At 46.2% G+C, this 27,102-nt stretch overlaps 1 protein-coding gene across 1 annotated transcript in view; it reads left to right on the top strand.

The window, feature by feature from the left end:
* Positions 1–27,102, top strand: part of SRL (sarcalumenin) — a 57,007-nt gene that overhangs the window by 18,629 nt on the left and 11,276 nt on the right. Inside the window, exons 2-4 of the mRNA XM_088464726.1 lie at positions 18,239–19,714; positions 24,977–25,078; positions 25,898–25,993. Coding sequence (XP_088320852.1) covers positions 18,239–19,714; positions 24,977–25,078; positions 25,898–25,993 — 1,674 coding nt within the window. The remainder of the gene's footprint in view (positions 1–18,238; positions 19,715–24,976; positions 25,079–25,897; positions 25,994–27,102) is intronic.

Below are 27,102 nucleotides of genomic sequence, written 5' to 3'. Positions count from 1 at the left end.
CTTCTGGGATTTGGGTCAATGAGGCCATTACATAACTGCTAAGCTTGAAAGTAATCTTATAGTGGGTGTTTTAGGGTGGTCTTTTGAGCATAAATAATATTAGGAAACCATTAATTACTCTCCCTGGTGCTTGAGTCCAGGGAAATAATGTATTAAACTATAAACTCGCACCTGTTCCTGTCTTACTTTTTTTGTGCTATTTTTGAATGAATGCATGAATGGCACACATCCCGAGACCCTCAAAATGGCACCCACCCCACTCCCTGCCACTCTGCCACCCCACTCTCTGCCACTCATACTTGTCTGTTCCCACTCCATCACAAAAATTAACTTTTTTTTTTTTTTAAATTATACATTTTTGCTTCTTTGTCCATATAAAAATATACTGATTCCAAAATCTTACAAAAATTTCTTGGGCAGACTTAAAAACAATAAAAAAAATATGAATTGTTATTTCTGTCCATTGAGGTGTAAAACAGCCCAGACATTAAGGGCTATATATTTACTAAAGTCCGTGTTTGTAGAAGTGGAGATGTTGTCAATAGCAACCAATCAGATTCTACTTAACATTTATCTAGCTCCTTCTAGAAGATTATAGCTAGAACCTGATTGGTTGCTATGGGCAACATCTCCACTATGAAAAACCTGCATTTTAGTAAATATACCACTAATACTTTGGGGATTTTGGTGAAGACCGACGCTGAATGGGTGAAGCATTCTAGTTATGTTTAGTCTGCGCTGTAGTTTTATTACTGTTAATCCCATCCTATGTCCAATGAGTGTAAATAATTGAGAACATCATTTCAGTTTTTGCAAATAAAATCCCAGTTTTTGTGGTGTTTTTGAAGTTTGTTAGAGATGTGTTTTGTTTTTTTCGTGTTACATATGCACAACAGCTCCCCGTAGGTTTCTATCAGTATGAAATTTACCAAGCCTATGGGACAATGGGGGGGTCATTCAGAGCCGGTCGCAAGCACCGATGTGCTCGCAACCGGGTCGATGGCTCGCTGTGCGATCGCGCAAGCCCTGGAGTGAGAGAGAAACTCTCTCACTCCGGAGCTCGCTACCAAAGGGGCGGCTGTCGATGTTGATTGACAGAACAGAGCAGGAAGCTCCCTGGGGCTTACGAGAGCCCAGACCCAACCTTAGGGTCTGGTCGTAAGCCCGGATGGTCGCGATGGTGATGATCATCGCGACCATCACCCTGGTCGCAAGCTAAGCTGTAGGTGGTAACCCACAGCTTAGCTTGTGACCAGGAGGCCACACTTGTAAAAAATAAGTGCCCGCCCTCATTCAGGGTGAGCGATCGCTTTTTGCGATCGACTCTGAATGAGGTCCAATGTACCAGGAGAGGGATCCACAGGCAATAGCCACTCGCACACGGATGGTCTGATGACCACGCAGTAGCAAGCCGGGGTGCTGAAGCGAAAAGGAGATTGATCGCATTAACGATCACTTTACTTATACACAATGCAGGGATGGGCTCCTACCTGCGTGCGTTTCCTGGCAATACACATTCTTATTGCAGCGACAAGAGGCGGTAATAAATTATAATTATTGGGTCTAACATAAATATTTCCTTTAGCAATCAGCGCAGGTGTGCCATGGCGGATTTTACCCCCCTTCTCCCCTCATCCCCAGTAAAATCCGCCCCCTCCAGTGAGCCAGTTGCAGTACTTGCCAATCTCACACACAGGACAGTCTGGACCACGAGAGCATGCATCTATTGGGAAGTCACTTTCCTGCCTTCCTCTCACCCTTACCCGGCTCCTAAGGGCTGCAGCTGATGCAATCCCTAGAAGCTGAGCTTGTGCCCATCATGTGCCGGCCTGTCAGTGTTTGTGCGCCAGTCTCTGCGGCCGCCAGGTTCATTGCGCAAGCTCAATGGACCTGGCAGGAGGCGAGACACGGGCATTGCAGTCTGCAGTGCCCAATGCAGTCTGAGGGGTCTATTTACTAAGCAGTGTCAGGAGACAGAGTGAAAAGTGATAAGGTGCCAGCCAATCAGCTCCCAACTGTCATTTTTCAAACACAGCCTGTGAGATGACAGTTGGGAGCTGATTGGCTGGCACCTTATCACTTTTCACTCTGTCTCCTGACACTGCTTAGTAGATAGACCCTTGAGACCGGAACGCAGCACGGCGGGCAGCCCCCCTCCTCAAGGAAGGTAACAGCCGACACTGGTGGTATGGCATACCTCCGTATATCTATACCTGCTCAAGCACTATACACAGTATAGATGATAGATCTCCCTTGCCGTTGGAAGTGGCTGGGTTTGTATCTGCACAGCAAGTGTCAGCGACCTCACCCACACACGCTGCAGAGGATGAGGTTACTCCGAGGCCCCCGGGGGGCAGGGGAATCTCCTTTCTGAGTGTCAGCATCTGTTTTAAAAAACATTAATTATGAAACATGAACCCGGGAAGAACCCTCTATAATAACAAGAGATCTTCGCGGCTTGGCACATCTTTGTAGTCGCTGCAGAAGGGGCATTCCCGTGCCGCACGGAGTGGCACCTTGTTCTCTCGGAGTCACCTACTGAGGAGAAAGGGGGAGACCCAGTGTCCAGAGCTTCTGAAGATTCTGAAAGGGGTCAGACAAGAAGCCGTATAGTTATCTATTTTGTGTTCTTTTCTTTTATACTTTGTGCACAGCTATAAGGGCTCCTGAACTTATGTTACAATGATAAACGTTATGTGTGCTATCGGTATTCAGTCGGGAAACCGGCTGACGTAAGCCCGACAGCCGGCTTCCCGATTGCTTTATCCTGGCGAGGGTTAAATGACAGGCGTCTAAATGTAGACGCCTGTCATTTTTCCGACGCCGGGCGCCGCGAGCGGACAGAGACGGGTGGGAGGGTTAGGTTTAGGGCTCCTGGGGTGGACTTAGGGTTAGGCACCCCCCCCCCCCCCCCGGGAGGGTTAGGCACCCCCGGGGGGAGGTTAGGGTTAGGCAACCCCCGGGGGACTTAGGTTTAGGCGGCGGGGAAGGGGGGGTTAGGTTTAGGAACTTGGAGGGGGGATTAGGGTTAGGCACAAGGGGGGAGGTTAGGGTTAGGCACACCTAAGGAGGGTTAGGGGGTTAGGTTAGTTTGTACTTACCTAGGGATGATCGGGATTTCCAGCGCTGTCGGGCTGCCGCTGCCGGGATCTCTGCACCTGTCGGACTGACACCGCCGGGAATCGAACTGCCGGCCATGCGTCAGCCAAAAAATTCATACCGATTCCCTGCTATCTGCTGAGTGCACCCTATAGATACATGGTGTATCCCCAACGTTGCTGTCGGCTTTGTGCTGGTGACTTGCATTTGGACATTAAACGTGCTCATGGGAGAAGCTGAAGGGATCAGGGACGTCCCTGCTGAGTGCACCTATTAGTTGTGTAACCCGCTGTTTACACTGCAATAAGGAAATCTTTGTCACCTTTACGCAGCAATTACACGTCTAAATCACACAAGCAATAAAGACAGTCCCACGTAAACTTTTTATGCAATAAAAGGGTCACTGCGAATGTGGTATTTGGATAAACTGTGAAGCAATATTTATTTCGGTTTTAAGGGGCATATTAATAAAAAATAAAATAAATAGCGATCACTTTACATCGCACGCATGGCAGGAACGGGCCCCTATCCCTCCATGTGTTTATTGGTAAATCCTGGCGATACTTCATTTTTTACTGACGCAGTAAGCGGCCATAAGAAATGTAAACATACTTACCGACTTTTAAAATCTCCTCTCCGGGAGAAGCCCAGAGAGGAGACGCAGCCGGTCACTTCGGGGGCGTCGGCTATAACATTTAGCCCCGCCCCCTCCATACGGAGCCGAGATTCCTGGCAATTATCTCCCCATCCTATCCACTTTACTAGGAAGTTGGTGGGATGCGAGAGATCTGGATACTTTTCCAGGGGGTGCCAGGGCTACCAGAAAATTTGAGGACCTCCCGCGACTTCTGGTAGAGTAGGTAAGTATGGGTTGAAACGATCGGGACCAGTTCCCGTTAATTGATAATTATGCCCCTATACCACATGTTAATTGAAGGTCAGAAGAGATACAAAAAACAATAGATGTGTGACAGAAAGGCACCACATCCATCTGCTGGTGAAAGTACTGTAGGCATCACCAGCAGGCATTAGCTCCAGCCCTATCCTTTGTGCGCGGGATCTGTCTGAAGGCGGATGGATCTCTGCATTCCCTCACTTCTGAGTAACCCACATTCCGTCTACATACCCACGACACACTTATCACAGGTGCAAACGCTCAGCAGTGGCCCAGTTACACCCACTCAGCTGTAGGTGGAGAAACACCTGGGATCCGTAACGCTCTGAAGTGCCCGTATTTGCTCTAAGTCTCATTTGCAGGCCCTGAGGCATGCAGAGATTGCCACAAACCGCGAGATCTGTACGCAGACAGAATTGTGTGCAGCTCTGAATCAGGACCTAGGTGTCCACTCATTTTGCCCAATGGGATGTCGTTGGCATGCCAGGATAAAGAAAAAAGCACTAGAGAGACAGGGAGCAGGGTCATCGTAACATATGGACACACTGGGCAGCTGCCCAGGGCCCCATGATTCTAGGGACCTTCGATCAGGGGCGGCAGAGAAAGACGCTACCCGGCCGCTCTGATTGTGAATTACACACAATCAGAGCGGCCAGGCAGCATTCTCTACTTACCTCCCAGTCTGCAGCCACAGAGCTGGATTAAGGGAGGAAGGGGGCACAGAAGGCATGTCCCCCTGAGCCCCCCCTCAAAGGTGCCCCCCATACTTTAATCACAGCTGCAGTGCAGGGCAGGAACTGCACTGCAAGCTGGAGAAGAGAAAAGAGAGGTGCAGTCCATAATCCTCTCTCTTTACATCATGTTTAAACATTGACTTTGTTAAAAGTACCAATAAATCTAAAGGTTTAATTTTATTGACCACATACATTTGTATTCCCGTGAAAGGGTGGGTAGGGGCCCCAGTGCAGTGCTTTGTATATTGCCTACAATACTGTTAAGATGGCCCTGCCAGTGGGATGGTAATTTGGAGGGTTGAAAATATGAAATTATTATTAATAACGTCTGGTCAGAAGTTTTACTCTTTCCACTGTGCGTATATATTTCCTGCTGGACACGAAAACCAGCAAAAGGAGTCATTCCAAAATTCAGTATTACGGTGTTTACCTGATTACATGTGACAGTGACGATTAGGCGCGCTTATACAAATAGAAAAGGAAGGCACTTTGTAAATGAGCACTGGAGCCTGGCAGCATATTGTGGCCCCCAGGCTGTAGAGGACCATAGTCACCTGACACTGTACTCCTGACCTACATCTGACCAAGACCCTTCGGGGTATGTCTATTATAAGCCTGCCCTCTGAGTGCCACATTCTCAGGTTATCTGACCTAAAGGTGAAACAACGTATTTTTAGCTTAAAGGATCTCATCCAGTTGTTAGCCTAGAGGTCATTACAGTGGCCTATTCCAGGGCCTGCTTCCCTACGCAACGCAACTGCGAATGCAATAGCGATTACGAACGCAGTTCAACTGCGATAGTATACTAATCCATTACGATCGCTATGCCGCCGCTGCACTACATAAGGACACCCACTTTGCCTTACACACATCCGTAATGTTTAGCAAGACTGCGAAACCATCGGTACAATCGAGTACCATCGCAGCTTCACGCACACTTGCACAAGCTCTGACCTTACTCAGAAATTGCTAACTTCCACGCACGCTATGAGTCCTCAGGCTGCCTAGGGCATCGCAGTGGATAATTTATGCACGCCCCAGCAACGGTGTTCAAATGCACTGGCACGCCTGCGTTTCCCTGACCACCCCCGTCACCACCCACAAACGGCACTTCCTGTCAATCACTCTGCTAATGGTCTGCGTAGTCACTGCGATCGTAGTACCGATAGCAAGGGATAGTTAATGAACGCGCACTGCGATACCTACGTATGCGCAGTACACAAAAATCGTCCGATTGCGTGCGTATTAGCAACTGCGTTCCTTGCTGAATCAGGCCCCTAGTACACTCTAAGGGGTCCTGTAACACCCGGAGACTTGCTACAGAGATGTGTGGTTTGGTTTTCCTGAAATACCAACACACCCGAACTTAGGGCTTCCGCATCGAACTGAGGGCCTGACTCAGAGGCGCTCTCTATTTGCGAGCGCTCGCTCTGAATCAGGGCGGATTTTTTAAAACAAAAATCCGCCTCCAGGCCGCTCGCATACTGTGGGTGACCACCCACAGCTTTTACGAGCGTTCTGGCGATGGTCGCGATTATCACGACCATCAGGCTTGCGACGAGACCATTGTGGTAGGGTCTCGGTCCCTGCAAGCCCGAGTGAACTTCCTGCTCTAATAGAATGATGTCAGTAGGGCCGCCCACAAACAAACACTTGTCCAGCCACCCCCCCTCCCCGCCTACAAAATGGGGCGAGCTGTCGATCAACATCGACAGCCGCCCCGCTTTGTAGCGAGCCCCGGAGCGAGTGAAGTTCTGCGCACTGGCCGACCATCGACCCACTTGCGAGCGCTATGAATCAGGCCCTGAGTCCCAGTTCAGTTCTGTAGTCAGTTCAGAACAAGGATTTAAAAACTTATTTTTTTTTTAATCGATTTTTATCAATTTTTAAGGAATCCAAAACCGAATCTGAACCAAAACATTTGAGGATGGTTTTTCCAAACCCAAAACACGATGATGAATTAAAACCAAAACACGGGCACACCTCTAAAAATAACCTATAGATGCATAACGGACCGTCGCTGTGCGGAGTTTGTATATTCTCCCTGTGCTTGCGTGGGTTTCCTCCGGGTGCTCCGGTTTCCTCCCACACTCCAAAAATATACTGGTAGGTTAATTGGCACACAGAAAATATTAACCCTAGTGTGTGAGCATGTGTTAGGGAATATAGATTGTAAGCTCCACTGGGGCAGGGACTGATGTGAATGGCCAAATATTCTTTGTAAAGCGCTGCGGAATATGTGTGCGCTATATAAATAACTGGTAATAATAATAATAATAATTGGGTGCTGATATCTCGCTACGTAGATGTAGGGAGCATTATTATACCTCTGCCATAGGGAGCAACTAATGCAGCCAGAATTCTGCAGAGAATGACTTATGTATTACATTAGGGAAAGGCTGTACATCTATACATTGTAGTGACTGTCATTATTTGTGTGGCTGCTTTTTATACATTCTTTGGTCTTGGAAATGGAGACAAGAGCCCCGATACCAAACCCACTGTTTAATCCAAAGAGACACAACAGTCATAAGGGAGGAACAAGACAATTGTACCTATGTCTCAATGAGTGCAACAGTCCTTGCCCTGATGTATAGAAGCATTTGCCCAGTGCCATAAATGTGCCATGCTGATTCTCATATTACCAGTTATTTATATAGCACAGTCAGCTGCGGAAGAGAGTATTAGTTCATATGGAATGGGGAGTGGGAATAAAAGAATGATGACCACAGCCCATCCTTTCAAATAATCTGGCACAGTTCCTTATTATACTGGGCCTGATACAGAGGCGCTCGCAAAAAGCGAGCGCTCTCTCTGAATCAGGGCTTGGTTTTTAAGTTGCGGCCTCTTGGCCGCTCGCATAGCTGTGGGTTACCACCCACAGCTTATGCGAGCGGCCATGATGATGGTCGCGATGGTCAAGACCATCACGACCATCGGGCTTGCGACGAGACCCTTGTGGTAGGGTCTCGTGGCCGCAAGCCCCAGAGAGCTTTCGGCTCTAACAGAGCCGGAAGCTCTCTCACTGACATCACTGGTGATGTCAGTGAGGCCACCCACAAACGGCAGGCGTTCGCTTGGGAACGCCTCCGTTTGTGAAGCCACCCCCCAGCCACGCCTACAAAAGGGGTCGAGCTGTCGATCAACATCGACAGCCGCCCCTTTTGTAGTGAGTCCTGGAGCGAGCGCTTTTTGCGCACGCTCCAGGGCTCGCGCACGCGCTGTGCGCACTGACCCACCATCGACCCGGTTGCGAGCGCACATCGCTTGCGGCCGGGTCTGGATCAGGCCCTCATTTCACATATTCCATATGATAAACTATAAATCAGCTGGAGAGATCTATCCGTAAAACAGCCAATCAGAAGTGACTAGATCATCATCCACATCACCACCACCACCACCAGAAGAGGGCCCATTGCAGCACCCCCTGTGTGGCCTCTGCGCACGCCTATGACCCCTGGGCTAATTCTCTATTTTTGGGTTCCATTTTGTCTGCTGTTAAAACACAAGAAACCCTTCTTCTCACTCCCAAAACACCACCACCAGAAGAAACATTCCAATTAACACCACTCACAAACACACACAAGTCATCACCACTATTAGCAGGGAGAGCGCACCTTACCCCCCCTACCCCAATACGTATTCAGTGCGGGAAAGGTACTCCCACACAAAGGTGCAGCATCCCGAAACCACAACACACCACCCCCTGGTCAACGAGAGCGCAGTTCTACCGCCCATCTTCAAAACACAAGAAACGTTCATCCAGGATTATACAGAGCTGCAATAACGGCCTGTTCTGTACAGTAGTTAATTATATCCCCTCAGAATATGTATAGGTAATTGTGTTTTTTTTCTAAATGGTTCCGCATTTTTAAAACTACTTTATGAATTGCTGCATTTGTTTTGCATTGCAAGATATTCTGCTGTGTTCTGAGAGGCCCCAGTACTACCCCTGGCAGTAACCAGGATCAGAGAATATATGCCAAGTGTTGGCTGTCACGGTCAGCGAGCCCTGGCAGCAGAGTACTCAGACACTCAGGGTCCTATTTACTAAGCAGTGTTAGGAGACAGAGTGATAAGGTGCCAGCCAATCAGCTCGAAGCTGTCATTTTTCAAACACAGCCTGTGAGATGACAGTTGGGAGCTGATTGGCTGGCACCTTATCACTTTTCACTCTGTCTCCTAACACTGCTTAGTAAATAGACCCCTCAGACTCATTAGCTGGTAAAAAGAGACGCCAGCAAAATAACGTGCAATAGTAGGAAAGCAGGTCCTAACATAAATGCCGGGCATAACAGAAGCCAATTTAAATACTAGAAACATTTACATTTTATTTATGCTGAAAAGATTTGGATGAGTCACCTCCCAGTCATCGCCCAGGAACGATTATCACTTCTCCAAGTGTTTCTGATACCGCGTATCTTGATCGCAACAGCTGCTTTTTGCATAGACTCTGTGTAACGCATGCGCGCTAGCGGGGTTTTAGGGATTGCGTGCATCTCTGAAACAAGCCCAAAGTTTTGGGGAAAGGGAATGAAAGTGACCTCTCCTCATGAATGTCACCATTTTCTTTATTCTCTGTTTAATCCCTGCCTTTATTTCGGGACATTAGGTATCTATTAACGTTTCTGTGTAACCCAGCCCTGCGTTTGCTGCGGTCGTGCGTCTGTAAAAAACCGCCACCTGACACTGGCTGGGAGAGCTAAGCATTTAAATGTACATGACCCCTTTTCATTTATAGTTCTGTGTCACAGAAGGGGCAGCAGCCATCGTATATAATCGCCCAGGCGGCTAAGAATATTCCGCAGGATGTGCAGTGACCCTTCCTCGGCCCAGCCGGGATGTCAGTCAGTCTCACAAGGGCAATTTGTAGAGAGGGGAGCTGGGACGATTACATCCATCTGCCTGTGTGCCCTTTCCCTCCTGATGGCTGAGTATGTCAGACATGTCACTTGTGCCGCATCAGCACTGAGCTAAGAGGCATACCTTTCCCACAGTCCTCCGGGCCCAGCCGGCCAAGTATCAGTGACACAAAAGTGTTCGTGTCGGTGGCGAAAAGGGCTTTAGTGACTATATCATGTGTGGATTATCTTTCTATTCAAGGCTGGGCCATATTACTATTATCAGCAGTTTAGTTAACCCCTTTTGACTCTGGGAATAAGGGCATACCCTCAACACGTAGGGGGAGATGTATCAAGCAGTGAGATGTGGACCAGTTGGAGAAGATGGCCATAGCAACCAATCAGCTTTGAGGTAACATTTGTCAAGAGCAATCTTTTAAATGATAGGCAGGAGCTGATTGGTTGCTATGGATTACTTCTCCACTCTTTACATTGTTTGATACATCTCCCCTTACAGTTTGCATAACAGTCCAGCAACCCCCAATAGTCCCGCTCTTGCAAAACTGCAGATTAAAAAGGGCATTGTGGTCAAATCAGCAAGAAAGTCACGTTAGGCCGGGACTGGGGTTGGATAATTCTTGGGGGCATTACCGTGTGTCCCAGTTTTTCAATCTACAATGTTGAGGGATATGTAAGTATGATTGGTCCTACCTATATACTCCAACCCATTGAGTGCTCAGGGCCAGAGCCAATATATATATATACTGGTTTAGGAACCTTACCCCCCTCTTGTTCATCAAAAAAATAAATAAAACATACAAATGGGTTAAGGTCATCTGGACCAGCCAAGGCCCAGTGGGTCCTAGGCAAGTACCTTGGTTTCCTAATGGATGACCTTTCTCTACTCTATAAAGAGCTGAGGTGATACTGTGTTTAAATTCCACATTGCTGCCTCCTCCAGCAGGAGAAATGACCATTGATAAAGCACCAAACACTGGACTGCTGGGTGACTGGAAAAACTTGGAAAAGAGGAGTGTAAGGCCGGTGTTATATAACCTCTATGATCAGCTAATAAAAAGGGAGGTTTCCAGCCAAAGAACGCATTTCATTGGTCACTGCCCACTTCCAGGGAGAATGTCATTGTGGGTGGAAGGAATCTGGTCCTTGGAATTAATCTTAAAATATTAGAAGAACAAGTTCCTTTCTATGGAATGTTTACCAGCATCATGCAAATATCCATAAATAAAAGTTCCCAGACCTTGTGCGTAGATATAGGGGTCTTGGAGAGAAAGTACCAACCAATCAGCTCCTAACTGTCACTTTACAGGCCGTGTTTGAAAATTGACAGTTAGGAGCGGATTGGTTGGTACTTTATCTCTATCAACTTCATCTCTCCCCAAGGCCTAGTACATAGACCCATTAGTTGGTAACAAAGTGACCCATCCTCAATAGTCTATAGAAGACAACTTGGCCTTATAACATACATACAGTAAAAAGTATATGCACAGTTTCACTTGTATTTTCCCTTTTAGAAGACGGTTGGGTAATGGGCCATCAGGAATAGTGTGACATCAAACGATTATAGACAATAACGAGGGGTCAGGAACCCATCCGAAATAGCCACAGAGCTTAATCTCCCTGCTGTCCCCACGGGAATTCCTGGCACCTCACACATTGCATTCGGGGGCAAACTTTCGTCAGCTTGGCAGATTCGGATGTATTTTTACCTCAGTAAAAATACATTAAGAAATCTGCTAAACTGACGGAAGTTTTCCCGGTGTACAATGTGCAGGGTGACAGGGCTAAAAAGGGCAGATACCTCTTTGCGGTATAGAGGCCTAACTACAGTGACTTTGGTGCAGTAAGTGGCATGAGTGATGTCTGCACGATATAACGATATAAAATGGAGGTCTTACTAGATAGCATGGTAATTAGCATAGTATCAGTGTCAGCACAGCCCAGCACGAAACATACGGCAGCCACTCAGATGTTAGTCAGGCGTGGCCAATATACTGGGGTCAATGGTCCACATGGCATTTTTGCATGTTACCATATTGAATAGTCCTTTAGAAGGGTGAATGTTTGTAGACTTTGGCCCTTATTCAGAGGCAGTCGCAAGAAGCGAGCGCGCGTTCTGAATGAGTGCGGCCTCCTGGTCGCTAGCTAAGCTGTGGGTTACCACCCACAGCTTTAGCGACCGAAAAGGTTGATGGTCGCCATGGTCAACACCATGGCAACCATCAGGGCTTGCGACGAGACCCTAAGGTTGGGTCTCGGCAACCGCAAGCCCCAGGGAGCTTCCTGCTCTGATCAAGCAGGAAGCTCCCCACTGACATCACTGCTGATGTCATTGCGGCCGCCCACAAAACGGCTGGCGTTCCTTAAGGAACGCCTCCGTTTGTGAATCCACCCCCCCGCCATGCCTACAAAACGGGTCGAGCTGATGATCAACACGACAGCCGTCCCTTTTGTAGTGAGCTCTGGAGCGTGAGAATTTCTCTCTCGGTCCAGGGCTTGCGCACGCGCAGTGCGGCCACTGCGCGTGCACAGGGCCTAAACATCGACCCGGTTGCGAGCGCTCAGCGATTGCGACCGGGTCTGAATGTGGTCCATTGTGCTCAAGGTGCCCGTTTTATTTGTGACATTTTCTATGCATCATGTAGACTTGTTTTTGCTGTTATTGTTTTACTTGGATGCTTTCCTATTGTGTAACCTTGTGTGCATACATACAGTATATATAAGAGATGCTGACAAGTCGGTAGCGGGCATCTACAGCTATCTGTGCCACCTGGGCTGGTTCATCATGGTTACTGCGTCTGGGCCGGTTCATGATTTTGCCTAATCACTTATGCTTATTGTACTCCATGACCCATCCACCCACCTTACATTGCAATCATTTACTTACATGAAAAACCAAGTCTGCAATGAAGTAAAACCAGGTACATCCCAGTGAGCTCGTTAGGGAGATTTCAACTCCTGGTATTTAAGCTATGTGCCGTTCAGCAACCTGCAGGCATCACAAGGGTGTGAGGGAAGAATTGTAATGTCTGCACTACCGAGCTTAGCCAATATGCACGCAGTCAGGCATTGAGGTGATACTAGGGTTGGCCATTGGTGGGGTGTCCATCGATTGTCACCATCTTTTGGTCCATCAGTGGTTACAAACGATGGTACAAAAAAAACATCAATGGTGAACCATCGATGGTTTGCTCCCTTCGATGGCCATTGCTGGTGGGCGCACGGCAAGGCACGGGCCAATCAAAAATTGGGGGTGGGGCTCAGCTGGCTCCATGGGTGGGGCTAAGCTCTGTCCAGTCAAGAAAAAAAACAAAAAAACATTGGCTCCCACTCGTCCATCAATGGCTGAGAACCATTGGCCATCGACAGTTAACCGTCAAAGATTGCTAACTTTCGATGGCCATCCCTAGGTGATACCCTGCGGCATATCATGCCGAATTGAATTCCCCCTCATTGATATATATATAACGATTATAAATCATAAATTGTGGGCGTCAGTGTGATCATATTGGACGCCTGAGTATGTCGCCTTCTGATCATCCATCCATCACATAGTGAATATACCGTAAATGGGCACAGTATGGTATTGTTTATTTAGCATGAAGTACACAGCGCTCATGGGACCGGGAGGCGTTTTTTCTTGTGCCCGTGGTCTATTTTCCATACGGTTCTCCAAAAACAGATTTTGGCTCACAGACAAGAGTGCACCATCACGGGCTATCTCCAGGCCACACTTACCTACTATCTCATGCTGGGGGTATGCACGGATGAAAGCTGCAGGGGGCATGGCACTGCAAATCACATCATCACAGCCCTAGACCCCTCCCCCTTCCCTGTGGTGTAATGTCACCAAATCATGGCATTTTGTAGCATGGGGCAAGGCTGCTATGACGTGATTTACATTCTCATTCTCATGCCCCACTCTGCCCAAGAATCTCCATTAAAAAATGACTTTACCTGCACCCTTCTGCTGATTGGCACTAAGGGGGAGTTTACATTCCCGATGATGGGCACAAGTGCACACATTGCCGAGAGTTGCAGTACACTTACATCGTTCACTTTACTGCGCACCTCTGTGGCCTGTGAAGGAAACTGGTGATGCTTGTGGGTGCAAATTGCCGGGCAAATGGTCAGAATACTGGCAACATGGCCATCGTTTTTATTAATTGGATGGCCCTCTAAGTGATTAAAGCCAGAATTCCCAGAGTTTCCCTTTCGCCAGCTGCCAATCACAAGTCATACATACCGATTCTCCCTGATTGTCATATATCAAAAGGGTTGGGTACGGGATGCCGCGGTGGCCATTTTCCCTGTACTGCGCATGCGCAAACGATGGGAAAATGGCCGCCGCGGCCATTTTCCAGTCGTTTTACAGCACCGGACGCCCGTGTCGACGTGGGACTCCGGAGAGGTAAGTAATATTATGGGTGCAGGGTGTGCAGTGCGGGGCCCCTCTGGACCCAGGGGCCCGCGTTCCCCGCACACCCTGCACCCATTATAGATACGCCCCTGCCCACTACTTATCTTCGGGATGCCGACGGTCGGGATTCTGACAGGTGTCAGGATTCTGGCGGCATAGTCTAAGAGCTGGCATCTCATTTTCCAGGATCTTGACCGGATCCTTATCAAAATAAATATACACATAAATGTGATCATTTCCCAGCATTGGTTATAGGGCACAATGATCCCTATGGCTTCATGCATTTTTTGAAAAGTATCAGTGTTTTTTTTTTTTATAAACAAGTAGATCTTACTAACTGCTTTGGAGCTCATTTACATTTGGATGTAAGTTAATTTTATTTCACGCCTCATATGTAGCAGTACACGCCCACTTTTTCTGCTCGCTTTTAGGTAGTTGCTTTCACAATCTCCTTGAAAAAGCAGGCAAGTATTTCACAAGTTGGCTGCAGGTGAAGGGGGGAGTCCTGGATATTAATTATTTAGCAGGAGTCAGCAGTAGGGTGGGCGTATGGGTCCGTTTTAAGGGGATTTTCTTTCCCAATTCTGAACTATGAAAGAAGAAATTGCTAAATGTGGATTTTGAGCTGTATTCTATTCAATTAAAGATTCTTTTAAAACTCTCGGCTCGATTCAGAGCCGCTCGCTAGATGCGTTCATTCGCACCCAGCGTATGCAAATTCGGCTAAGTGACGGCATGGAAGGCGAACGCACGGTAAGGCATAAGCACGCCCACTATGTGCTGGCGTGCGGTCGCTTTGTGTATGTAGACGCCCACTTGCGCACGTCATCTCCAGAAAGTGTATGCAACCATCGGTACATCGGGTACCATTGGAAGCGAAAGCAGCGCATGAGGTTGACTATACCCTACTGCAAGCACTGCGAGCACTTCAGTGTGAAATACAGCCAGGTGACGTGTACTATGACGCTGCCTATATATATATATATATATATATACATACATACCAATATTTATTTATTTATTGCAAACAACCCCAGACTTGTAAAATGTAACTCCACCCCTAATTATTCTATTCCAAGTGAAATTCGCTGCAATTTGTGATGTTTGAGCTGGAATTTGCCAGAATCATGGCAAACACAATTTTCTGGGCTTCATACAACCCTACCTAATTAAGCATAATAAAGCATTATATAATTGAGGTTCATAGAATGTCTCCATCTATCTAATATACTGGCCCGCGGACAACTACAACAACATACTCCATATCCACATTCCATGTATTGCCAATAACGGTGTGAAACTTTGCCCGGCTCCAGAGGTTACTTATGTAAGGACAGCTGTGCTTGGTGCTAGGTAAACATCTATTTGCACCAGGCATCTATTATAATTAGAGAAATTCCAATGCTGTCTGGAATACACTGATTTTCTAGGTATATTGTCTTTAATTAATATCTGTAAACTTCAGAGTGACTTTAGATCTGACTATATAATTAAATATTATCTCCTAGATTCATGGGATGCTGTTTTGGCTCTGTTTGTTTGCATTAGAATTTTATGACTTGTATCTGGATACTGGTGTGGGTGAGGTTATTGGGGGTGGGTGTAATCAGTGACCACACATGTTATGCTTAACTATATACTTAGTAGGTTACAAGGCTGCATAGGTTTCTATTTCAAAGTGGGTTTTTTTTCTAAGTGCGACTACATGTACAGCATAACTTCAAGAGTTAGTCAGGAGTTAAGCAGGAGGAAGACAGGAGGACGACATTTTAAAAGAGCTCTCTATAACTTGGAAAAATTTGCAAAGGATCTTCTGAGCTCCTGGAAACCCTGCTACTCAGCCACCAGCTTTCATTATAACCTGGACACACCTTTTGCCAACACCCTGCTTCAGCATTGCAAGCAACTACCTGCTTGCTGAACATTTAATTCTTGTATGTTTGTGTTTCTTCTCTACATTGTTTAAATCATTCCAGTACCACTGTCAATTTATTATTATCCTTTATTATTATTATCCTTTATTTATATGGCGCCACCAGGGTCCGCAGCGCCTAACAAGTACAAAAACAAAGTACAGAAACAGTACATAAAAACAGTTGAACAGAACAAGAAAACACTAACATACAGTATAAGACATAGCAAAACAAGTACATGGTATATAAACATTTCTGCAACAGTAGCAGGATGGCAAAAGTCACGGGTTAGGTACTGTTATAAGGAGCATAGAGTAGATAATATAAGTAAAGGAAGGAAAAGCACATGAGGGAAGAGGGCCCTGCTCGTGAGAGCTTACATTCTAAAGGGGAGGGGCAGACAAACAGGGGTGACACAGATGGGCTAGATAGTGAGGAAGGAGCATAGAGTAGTGGGTTAGGATGAGCGCTGGAAAGCATTGAGGAAGAAACGGTCTTGAGAGCCCATTTGAAGATTAAGAGCCAGGAAGCCAAGTGATGGAGGAATTTTGAACGAAGGCCAGGAAGACAAAAAAAAAAAAAAGGGCAGCTCCCTGGGCCCTCTTCCCTCACGTGCTTCTTCTTGCCTAACTTTTACTTTCATTTACAATGGCACCTAAAACTGCTTACTGACACCCTGCTGCTTATTTAGGTGTTATACAGCATTGTTTATAAATCATGTACTTGTCCTGCATTGTCTGTACTGTTAATAACTGTTGTCTTGTGTGCTCATTTGTTTCTGTACTTTGTAAGGCGCTGCAGAACCCTTGTGGCGCCATATAAATTTAAAGATAATAATAATATCAGTCTGTGTTACCAGATACTGCACAGCTGAGACCAGACTGGGAAGACACAGCACTTTTTTTGTTGTCTCTTGGAAGTAACTAAAACTTTATTTTGCTTGTTCTGCCCTCTGCAGACAGATTACTCCAGGAGTCCCCCAACCTTTCTGCAAAGCTGTACTGTCTTGCACACATATCATTGCTGTGCTACTGCCTGCCTTCTGCAAACGTGCACGTTTCTGTGTTACCTAACACTGAAGATTGCAGGTGTATTATAAATTAAATTACGTTTCTTGATAAATTTAGGGGATCTAGCAGGAGGTAGAAACTAGAGAATATATGGGTGTGGTATAATTGATCAACATTGTAAAGGTTGACAGTCAATTGGTCGACATCAAATGGTCAACATAAAATAAGTCAACAGGGACGAAAGGTTGACAGGTACAAAAGTTCGACAATGGTTAAAAGGTCAACAGGTTCAAATGGTCGACACAAAAATAGTCGACACAAAAATGGTCAACACATATCTTTTTTATTTAACCCTAATCCCTAACCTTCCCCCTGGTTGCTAATCCAAACCCTCTCCCTAGTGCCTAAACCTTTCTCTAGCCTAACCCTAACCCTCCCCTAGTGCCTAAACCTTTTCCTAGCCTAACTCTAACTCTCCCCCTAGTGCCTAAACCTTTCCATAGCCTAATCCTTACCATCCCCCTAGTGTCTAACACAAACCCTATCCTTAAAAATGTTCAAAAACAATTACAAATTTTTAAAAAAAATTTAGCGTCAATCTTTTGTGTCGACCATTTGAACCTGTTGACCTTTAAACTCTCTTAACCTTCTGCAATGTCGACCCTTTGCATGTCCCTATCGACCCATTGCATGTCGACATATTGATTGGCGACCTTTACATTGTCGATCTTCTATCCGGATACCGGAAGATACATTGGCAGTTTGGGTGAAAATAAACGTAAAAATGTGACCATTGTGTTCTCGTGAGGGTTAATAGCTATTGACAGTGTCTAGTTCATAAACAAACAAAATGGAGAATGTGTAGTGGGACTAACAGGAAGACTGTTCTGACTGTGCATTACAGGAAATAAAAATGCTTAAAGTGAATATGCCATTTGCTTGTGCAGAGTGTATACTGTAGGTACGGATCTAATCATGCCTCAGGAAAGTCTCTGGTTCCCGGTGAATTAATAAACATAGACCCAGTCCCAAAATGGCTGCCCCCACTGTACCTCATTAATGTCAGTAGTTCATAACAAATTGCTTTCTAATTGATACTCCGTTAAAACCCATGGCAAAACAGTCTAACATTGTTAACCACTGGAAGTTGGATATGAGAAGACTGAAGCAAAATCCAATAGAATAAAAATAACATTGGATGATGAACTAATGCACTAAACAATGCACTTTACAGCTATAAGTATTACTTTGCTGTTCTTCTGCTGAACCCAGTGGCCCGATGACACTGACTGATCGTCTTCTGTTTAGAAATTCAAGTCTCTTCTCCTGATGCCACTGATGACGTTGGAGGCTTTGCCGATGGCCAACCGGGTGCAGTGGACCCCAGCTTGGATGACAAGTCTCTTTATGCTGAGCAAAGTCTTGTAGAAAAGAATCTGCTGCTCTCCTACACAGAAGGTCTTGAGCCAGAGACACACGAGGTAAAGCCCCAGGACTGCGGAGCTGTGGGAGAGAGGCTGGAGAAGCAGAACATTACTCCAGGTGCATCTACCTGTGAATCCGTAAAAATTAACCGGGAAGAAGGTGAGGAAGCTGATGTAGGACAAAGCCAAGAAGAGACCATATTAGATGAAGAATCTGATGACACAGTCAGTAAGGATCCCACATTTGGAGGAAACTATATCGAAGAAAAGGCTGTTACAGAAGAACCTCTATTAGAGGCTATAGGAGGTATAGTACAAAATAAAGACTCTCAACCCGAGGATGACGAAGATAAAGAGGATCAAGAAACCAACTTAGGTACTCTAAAGAATGGTATCGAGGAAGAAGAGAAACACCATAATCTAGATATAACTGAGAACGAAGAAGACTCAGTTGTGTCACGACAGGATTCAGAATCTGGCGAGGCCCAGGAATCTGGACATGTTTCTCCAGACACATTAACTACTGGGAATCCGAACTTCGGTGGACACCAGGATTCTATTGAAACTCAGCCCGAGGATATAGATCAGGAAGATTCCAAAGATATCTCAGATGAAGAAGAGAACCAGATACATGGAAATATAGATCACACCGAGGACAGTGTACAAACAGATGACCTTTTTCTTGAGAAAAATGGAGGCTCAGGGGCAGAAGATGAAGAAGAAGGTGAATTGGAATTATCATTGGAAGTGACCAAAGAAGCAGAAGTAGTGGAATCAGTCGATTATATAAATGAAGGGCAGTCATCAGAGGTTGAGAAATTAGTAGCAGAAGAAACAGAGTCATCTGTTGGGGATGATAAAACTGGAGGGAGGTCATCAGATGATGATGATATAATTGGAGAAATGTCATCAGAAGAAGAGGGAGAAGGAGTGGAAGACTCAGATGATGATAATAATGATGATGATATAATTGGAGAAAGGTCATCAGAAGAAGAGGGAGAAGGAGTGGAAGACTCAGATGATGATGATGATGATATAATTGGAGAAAGGTCATCAGAAGAAGAGGGAGAAGGAGTGGAAGACTCAAATGATAATGATGATAGAAATGGAGAAAGGTCATCAGAAGGAAAGGAGGACGGAGTAGAAGAACCAGCATCAGATGATGATGTACATGGAAATAGGTCATCAGAAGAAGCAGGAGACGGAGCAGCAGAAGATCCAGAGTTAGCTGACAACACTGAAATAAATGAGAAGTCTTCAGAAGAGGAGAAAGCAGAACACTCAGGTGATAGAAACAAGGACAACTTACCAGAAGTGACACAAGGAGATGAATCTGAGTCAGATGCTGAAGATATAAGTGGTGAGAAGGAAAACAGAGGAGCTGATAAAACAAAAACAGATGTTAAGGATGAATAACACAGAAAATGCATCAGAAGAGGGAGTAGTAAAAACAATAGGTTAGGCATTCCCATAATCTGAATAAACCTTCATAGGCAAATAGTTATGATTTAGATACGTAACGGGCAGCACAATGTGCGCAGGGTGCTGCCGGAACGGCCAATGGCTTTTGCTCATCTTTCCTCGTACCCCATAGATGTGCACAGCAAAATGAGCGAAGATTGCCCCCCGTAATATACACGGTAATGTGCACAAATGGACATCCTGACAATATCCATCTGCATACCAACCAGAACTGTATCCCCCCCATCCCCCCTAAAATTTAACTTATTTTTTTACTTTGAAGAAGTCAAAATAATATGTGCCAAAGATTAGTACTTCTTATTGTTTTGTATCTGTGAGGCATAAATCACGTACTGCTGTTATTCTGGACTGCTGAAAAAGCAATAATAATACATATTCACCACCAGAGGGACCACTAAACATCACTCACAATGCAATACCTATAGTACCGTATAGTGCCATATTATTATTATTATCCTTTATTTATATGGCGCCACAAAGGTTCCGCAGCGCCTTACACAGTACATAAATGAGCACACAAGAAAAACAGTTAATAGTAATACAAAACAATGCAGGACAAGGTTATAAACTCAGCTGCAAAACACAAGCAGCAGGACATGAGCAACCAAGTGTTAGGTGTCATTGTGGGGAGTTAGGAGTAAATGATACTATACGTAGGGGGAGGGAAGCACGTGAGGGATGAGGGCCCTGCTCGTGAGAGCTTACATTCTAAAGGGGAAGGGCAGACAGACAGGGGCGACACAGATGGGGTATATAGTGAGGAAGGAGCATGGAGCAGTGGGTTAGGATATGTGCTGCGGAATGTGTGTGTTTAAGATGACCTGATGTTATGTCAAGATTAAGGACCTCATTCAGAGTCCGTCGTAAGCGGCGGCTCGGTCGTACGCCTAACGACCGCGAAACTGAAAAAGGAAGCAACCGAACGGCCGGTCGGTCGCAACCAAATTGACGCCCATACGTCAACAATGCACCTCCTCTAGCTACCGAGAGATAGCAGCTAACGACCTAGTCAATCTTTCTCAGTCATTGTCAGTCGCTGTATGTTAATTTTCTTCTGATAGTTGCGGCCGCTTTTGTTGTGTTGATGCCCACATGACATGTTTCCATGCTCTATCGATCTGCTTGTTACTAGCTTGTTGCCAATTATTATTATTCGCTAATGCAAATGCAACTGAATCAATTACAAACCAATTAGCAGTGTTATTATCTACAACAAACGATTATTAGCTGCTTGCATTGTGTGGCTCAAAATAGAAACATCAATCCTAACATCAGTAACATTCGATAGTATCGATTGTACTCTGGGGCTTGAGAGAGCATGTACCCAACCTCAAGCTGTACGATCAGCCAGGCCTCAAACCTGCTCGCAGAGTCGCAGAGTGACGTTTTACTACTTCCGGCCTTCTATGTTGGTCGTAGCAGGTAATTTATGTACGCCACTGAAACGCCCTGAAAACGGTGAGGAACGCCTGCGTTTTCAGACCACCACCCCCATCAACACCCACAAATGGCCTTTCATGTCAATCAACTCTCGGAAGCCTCTTCCTGCTCGTAAGCCGTACCATCGGCAGCATTTTGGATCGCAAGGTCACCTACACACATGCGCACAACTAACCGTACGCATGCGTGGTTTGGAAACATCGGATGCGTACGACCGAGCGGCCGCTTACGACCGACTCTGAATGAGGTTCTAAGTCCTTCATACATCTGTCTCTATGACAGAAAATAGAATTTGATTATGTTATTTACATGAGAGATGTACAAAATAAAGTTGTAGCACTTTAATTATTGTGTGTTACATTTTAGCATCTAAATACATCCTGATAAAAATGGATATATTATGGGACTGTCCTGCCATCCTGATACAGTAGTGACTACTTTAATAATCCCAGCTGCTGGATGCTATGCCATGCTCCTGTGAGTGGGTACATCTCACATGCTAGACCCACCCACAAATGGGTGCAGCCATGCCCAACGTGCTGTGGTCCCACAGGATGTTACTGTATGTGTAATGTAAATGCATCGTATAGAGACATACATACAACTATACTATATATGTGGCACATTACATACGCTGTACTATATATGTGGCATATTACATACAACTGTACTATATATGTGACATATTACATACACTGTACTATAAATGTGAGGTAATACATATAAGTGTTCTGTATGTAATAAGGGCCTGATTCAGAATTGTCCGATATGTGGATACGCAGATGAAAGTCTCGCTACACTCGCGCGAGGTGTAGTTGTACACGCCATTTGCACTGTCTACGTGATCGCAAGGTCCTGAGCAGACCACTGCGGTACATGGGCGTTCTGGGTGGAGTCGGGGAGGTGGTAGAAAGTGTCTGCAAAAGGAGGCCGGCCTGTGGCCGTGTTATGAGAGCTCCAGGTGTGTCTGTGCTCACGGCTGCATTCTCAATCGCAGAACCACAGTCTCAGAGGCCATTTTTAGAGAGAAAGTTGACCCAGAATTTGCGCAGCCCCAGAATTACTCAAGGAGTTGATGGACGTCTGATGTTGCTTTGATGGAGGTGCCCCCATTCCCCGATCTGCACACAACGCAGATAGGGGCAGTCAGGGGCGTTTCTAGAGAGGAGGGGGCCCGTGGCCCCCTCTTCTCCGCTCAGCGGCCGGCAGCGCACTGAGCTTTGCGCGGCCAGCACCCGAGTTATAGACTCTTGGCACTAGAGTGTGCCCAGAGTCTATAGTGTCTGCACCGGTCATCGGGAAAATGGCCGCGGCAGCCATTTTCCCTGTACTGTGCATGCGCATACGACGGGAAAATGCCCGCCACGGCCATTTTCCAGTCGTTTTACAACGTTGGACCCCCACGCTGATGTGGCACTCCGGAGAGGTGTGTAATATTATGGACCCAGGGGCCCATGTTCCCCGCACACCCTGCACCCATTATAGATACGCCCCTGGGGGCAGTAGGTGTAGCAGCATTACCTCAGTCCGTTGCACAGGATTTCAGGCGGGTAGGCTGTTAGCAGGCATTACCATATTTTCGCACATAAATTGCGACCGTGATTGCAGCAGCGGATGTAATATCACACAATACTGAAGCATGCTTTATGGTGCATATATATTTTTTTGCGTATTACAAGTAGAACGGGATGCGGTCATAATCTCCTGGGGGTTCCGGTGCTCAGAATGCCGGCACCTGACTACCGACACCTGCCCACCTGCCAGAATCCCGGTGCCGGCATACTGACTGCCAGAATTCCAAAGGTAAGTAGCGGGGTTAGGGCTAGGGGTTGGGCACTAGGGGGAGGGTTAGGATTAGGCAATAAAAGGTGACGGTTAGGTTTAGGGTGCGGGGAGGGGGAGGTTAGATTTAGGCACTAGGGGGGAGGTTACGTTCAGGCACCGGAGAAGGAGGGTTTAGGGTAGGGAGAGGGGGAGGGTTAGTATTGCGACCGACAGGTGTCGGTATCCCAACCCTATCGGGATTCCAGCGTTGGGATTCTGACCCCGAGGGCCGTCATCCTGTACCCAAACCCAGTAGAACTGTCATTAGTGTAAAACTACAACTAGTCTGTCTATCTCACATGTGAGTATGAATATATAGCCACATAATATATTGTGTACAGCAGGTGTAATAGATAATGTTGTTAAGGTCTCAGTATGTTTATATTGTTGCTTTTGGCTGAAAACCAAAGCACTGTTAGAGAAAATCAGAAACGGAAGACAAGCTGGTCGCCTTTATTATCTTACCAGTATAACTATTTTATTTTACATCAGAACAGACAGAGGGCCTGATTCAGAGCCGGACGCTCTGACCAGAGCGCTCGCTCTGAATCAGGGCCCTCCTACCTAAAAATGGAGCGCCCCCCTGGCCCCTCGCATAGCTGTGGGTGACCACCCACAGCTTATGCGAGCGGCCAAAAAGATGGTTGCGATGGTCAAGACCATCGCGACCATCGGGCTTGCGACGAGACCCTGCGGTAGGGTCTCGCTGCTGCAAGCCCAGGAATGCTTTTGGCTCTATCAGAGTCAAAAGCACTCCCACTGACATCACTAGTGATGTCAGTGGGTCCGGCCCCAGACGGTAGGCGTTCCCATGGGAACGCCTCCGTCTGGGCAGCAACGTCCCTGGCACGCCCACCAAAGGGGGCGTGCTGTCACTCACCATCGACAGCACGCCCCCTTTGGTGAGAGACCCATAGCGACAGCTTGGCTGTCGCTATGTGGGTGTCGCACATGCGCACGACGGAGCTCCCTCCGTCGTGCGCATGCGCACTTGGGTTTCCATCGACCCGCTTGCGAGCGCTCGCGAGCGAATCTGAATTAGGCCCAGAGTCTGAGGAAGATTTATGCAGACCAGTATTCCTCCTAAGCGGACAGATCTGGAGTTAATAGAGTTAAATGGGGAGTTAAATGGCTGTAATTTAACATGTTCTGCTTTCACGAGTGTTTTGCCTAAAGCATTAAGGGTGAGATGTATCAAGCCTTTTATAGAGTGGAGAGTAGGAGACCAGTGGAGAAGTTGTCCATAGCAACCAACAAGCTTTAAGGTAGCATTTATCAAGTACATTCTATAAAATTGTAAGACACGAGCAGACTGGTTGCTATGGGCAACTGGTTGCTATGGGCTTCATACATCTCCCCCTAAGTGACTCTCACGCTCAGTATGTGTGTCCATTAGAATAATAGCCTCCAGTGACGTGGTCGTTTGTAAATGTGCCCCGAGGTGATATGTATAACTTTATACGTGAATGTAACATATGTCCAGAATTGAGTATTACATCTCCTATACATTACTGGTTAGTAAATGAATATCCAGATCTCTCAACTGAAATGGCATAGACACAGAGGAGGCGGCCATTTTGTGGACTGGATGAAAATTCCTGAGAATGCAGCCATTCAGTTGAGTCTCATCAGTGACCTCAGTGATATCTTGGCTCCCTAGTGAATGAATAAGTAGCATTCTCATGAATATGGTTTTAGCCCACAAAATGGCTGCCTCTGTTTGTCTGGATGCAGCAGTTGCACTTTACGGTAAAGGCATATAAACCCTTGTAACTGTATGGGGTGACATGTGGGAACAGAAACATCACACACAACTACTTCTGTTGGTCCCAGTGAAGCTAATTGCTCATTGGCTGCTCTTGTTTATTACCTGCAGACGATGTGGATGACTCGGAAGAGGAGGTCGGTAGGAGGGATAGGAGCCACATAGACAGTACCCTGAAGCTGTCGGATGACAAACCAGCAGATGACTATTCAGGTAATGACACATGGCCTATCCTGATTGATCAATTCTCATTTTTATTGTAGGAATGCATCTATCGGTTGTAGGACCATCATCTTCTGTAACTCAAGGAACCTGAGCTCCTCATTGGTATGAGGTTGGATAAAAAACGGCCTGCTAAGGAAATAATACTCGAAGGGGCCACTGGATAGTTTAAGTTACGTAGTAGACAACTATTTATTCTAAAAACAGTGGAATTTATAATATCCACATATATGATTTATAGTTTTGAGACATCAGAGGCTTGAAAGATACTTTCACATGATTTCTTGGGCAAAACACTGGCAGGTTCCTTCGTCAAGGTGTTGGTCATGAAGCTATGTAATCTTTCTTTTAATCCTACATACATACAGAGGTTCATTGATGTAATATTAAAAATGCCCACACACACATAGCTATTGAGATGGTCCAAATCACTGTGCGTGAAAGCCCAGACCGAACGTCAGCCCAGGTCAACAACACTTCTGGAGCCATCAGATGTTGACCATGGTTGGCAGACAATACAGCCAGCTGACTACTGACTGCCATTTACCAATGTTAGCAGGCACCAACCACTGAATGAACTAGGCCCTATACAATCCAGATGGATGGTCCACAACGCAAAACGCCAACTGTCTGAGATGACCAAACTAGACAGAGATCCAGACGCTAAGAGCTCTGGTTGAGCGGCCTTGGTCAGATGATGTATGGGCATGTCCGCTTACTGCTTCTGATCGTTTAATTGATCCCTGGTAATGTTAATAACTGAATTGCAGTTTTTCCCTCCTGGTTCTCATGTTCCTTATCTCATTTCAGCGGTATTGCAGAGGCTCAGGAAAATTTACCATTCTTCTATCAAGCCCTTGGAACTGTCTTACAAATACAGCGAGCTCAGACAGTATGAGATTACAGGTGAATATGTGTTTCTTCAGCATGCGGTAATGGCCCTTTCCGAATGCAAGTTTCCAGGCGGTTTTTGTTCCTATAGTATCAGTAACATCAACAGCATTAATATCCAGTCACTTTTGATCACCTTACAGCACTAGAAATCACGGGGGAAAGACTTAAATGCAATCCAAAACACCAGATATCCGGGTTTAAGATCAGATGGCCTGATTCAGAGCCGCTCGTAAGCGGCCGCTCGTTCGCTCTGAGCGATGTTCGCACAACTGCGCATGCGTAAGGGTCGTAATGCGCATGCGCAAACCAGTCATTGCGGTCGGAAATCGCGTGCTCGCAAAACAGCGAGGGGCTGCTAATTTGATTGACAGAATGTACCGTTTGAGGGTGGTAACAGGGGAAGGTGCTTAAAAACGGGGGAGTGGAGATCTGAATGCAGGCGTGCCTAACGGCCAAAAGGGCGTTTAATGGGAGTGCATAATTAGTAAAGGAGCGTCATCGACCACGTCACTTGGTTGTCTTTAAGCCTAAACTGCTCGCAGTGATAGTGGTAAGAAAAAACAACCACAAACACTGCGAGCAGTTCAGATGCCTTTCGATGTACCCGATTAGTCTAATAAATACGGGGGATGACGTGGGTTGCGAACGGCAAAGGGGCGTCTTTACAAAATAGCGAGCGCATTTTTCGTTCGCTCGCTTAGACATAGAGGCGTCAATAAACCGCAAAGAGCGAGCGCTCAATTGAAATAGCCGGCCCCTTTTTTGGAACGACCGTCCGCAAATAGCATCCGGCTCTGAATCAGGCCCAGAGTTCCAAACTTGGTGTAAAGACCCGAGTTGGGGTGTGTTTGGTTTTCTGCAAAACCGAACCCCTCATCTCTATTATATCCTAGGCCTATATCTAAAAGACAGGCCCGTGTATATATTTACCTCACCAGCCCATGTGTATATGTTTACTATAACGGTGCGTATAATATCCACATTAGCCTATATAATAAATATAGTCTCGGCCCTGGGAATTAAGGATATTTACCTCACCGGCCCGTGTGTATATTTTCCACACAAGTTCTTTAAACAAGCATTGAAGCTAGGAGGAGATGAGAGGCTGCACAATACACATT

The sequence above is a fragment of the Taudactylus pleione genome, unplaced genomic scaffold (assembly GCF_031769625.1).
Source record: "Taudactylus pleione unplaced genomic scaffold, aTauple2 ptg000061l, whole genome shotgun sequence".
Taxonomy (NCBI): Eukaryota; Metazoa; Chordata; class Amphibia; order Anura; family Myobatrachidae; genus Taudactylus; species Taudactylus pleione.
Note: the sequence above shows the minus strand (reverse complement) of the source record. Positions and strands in the feature narration are given on the sequence as shown.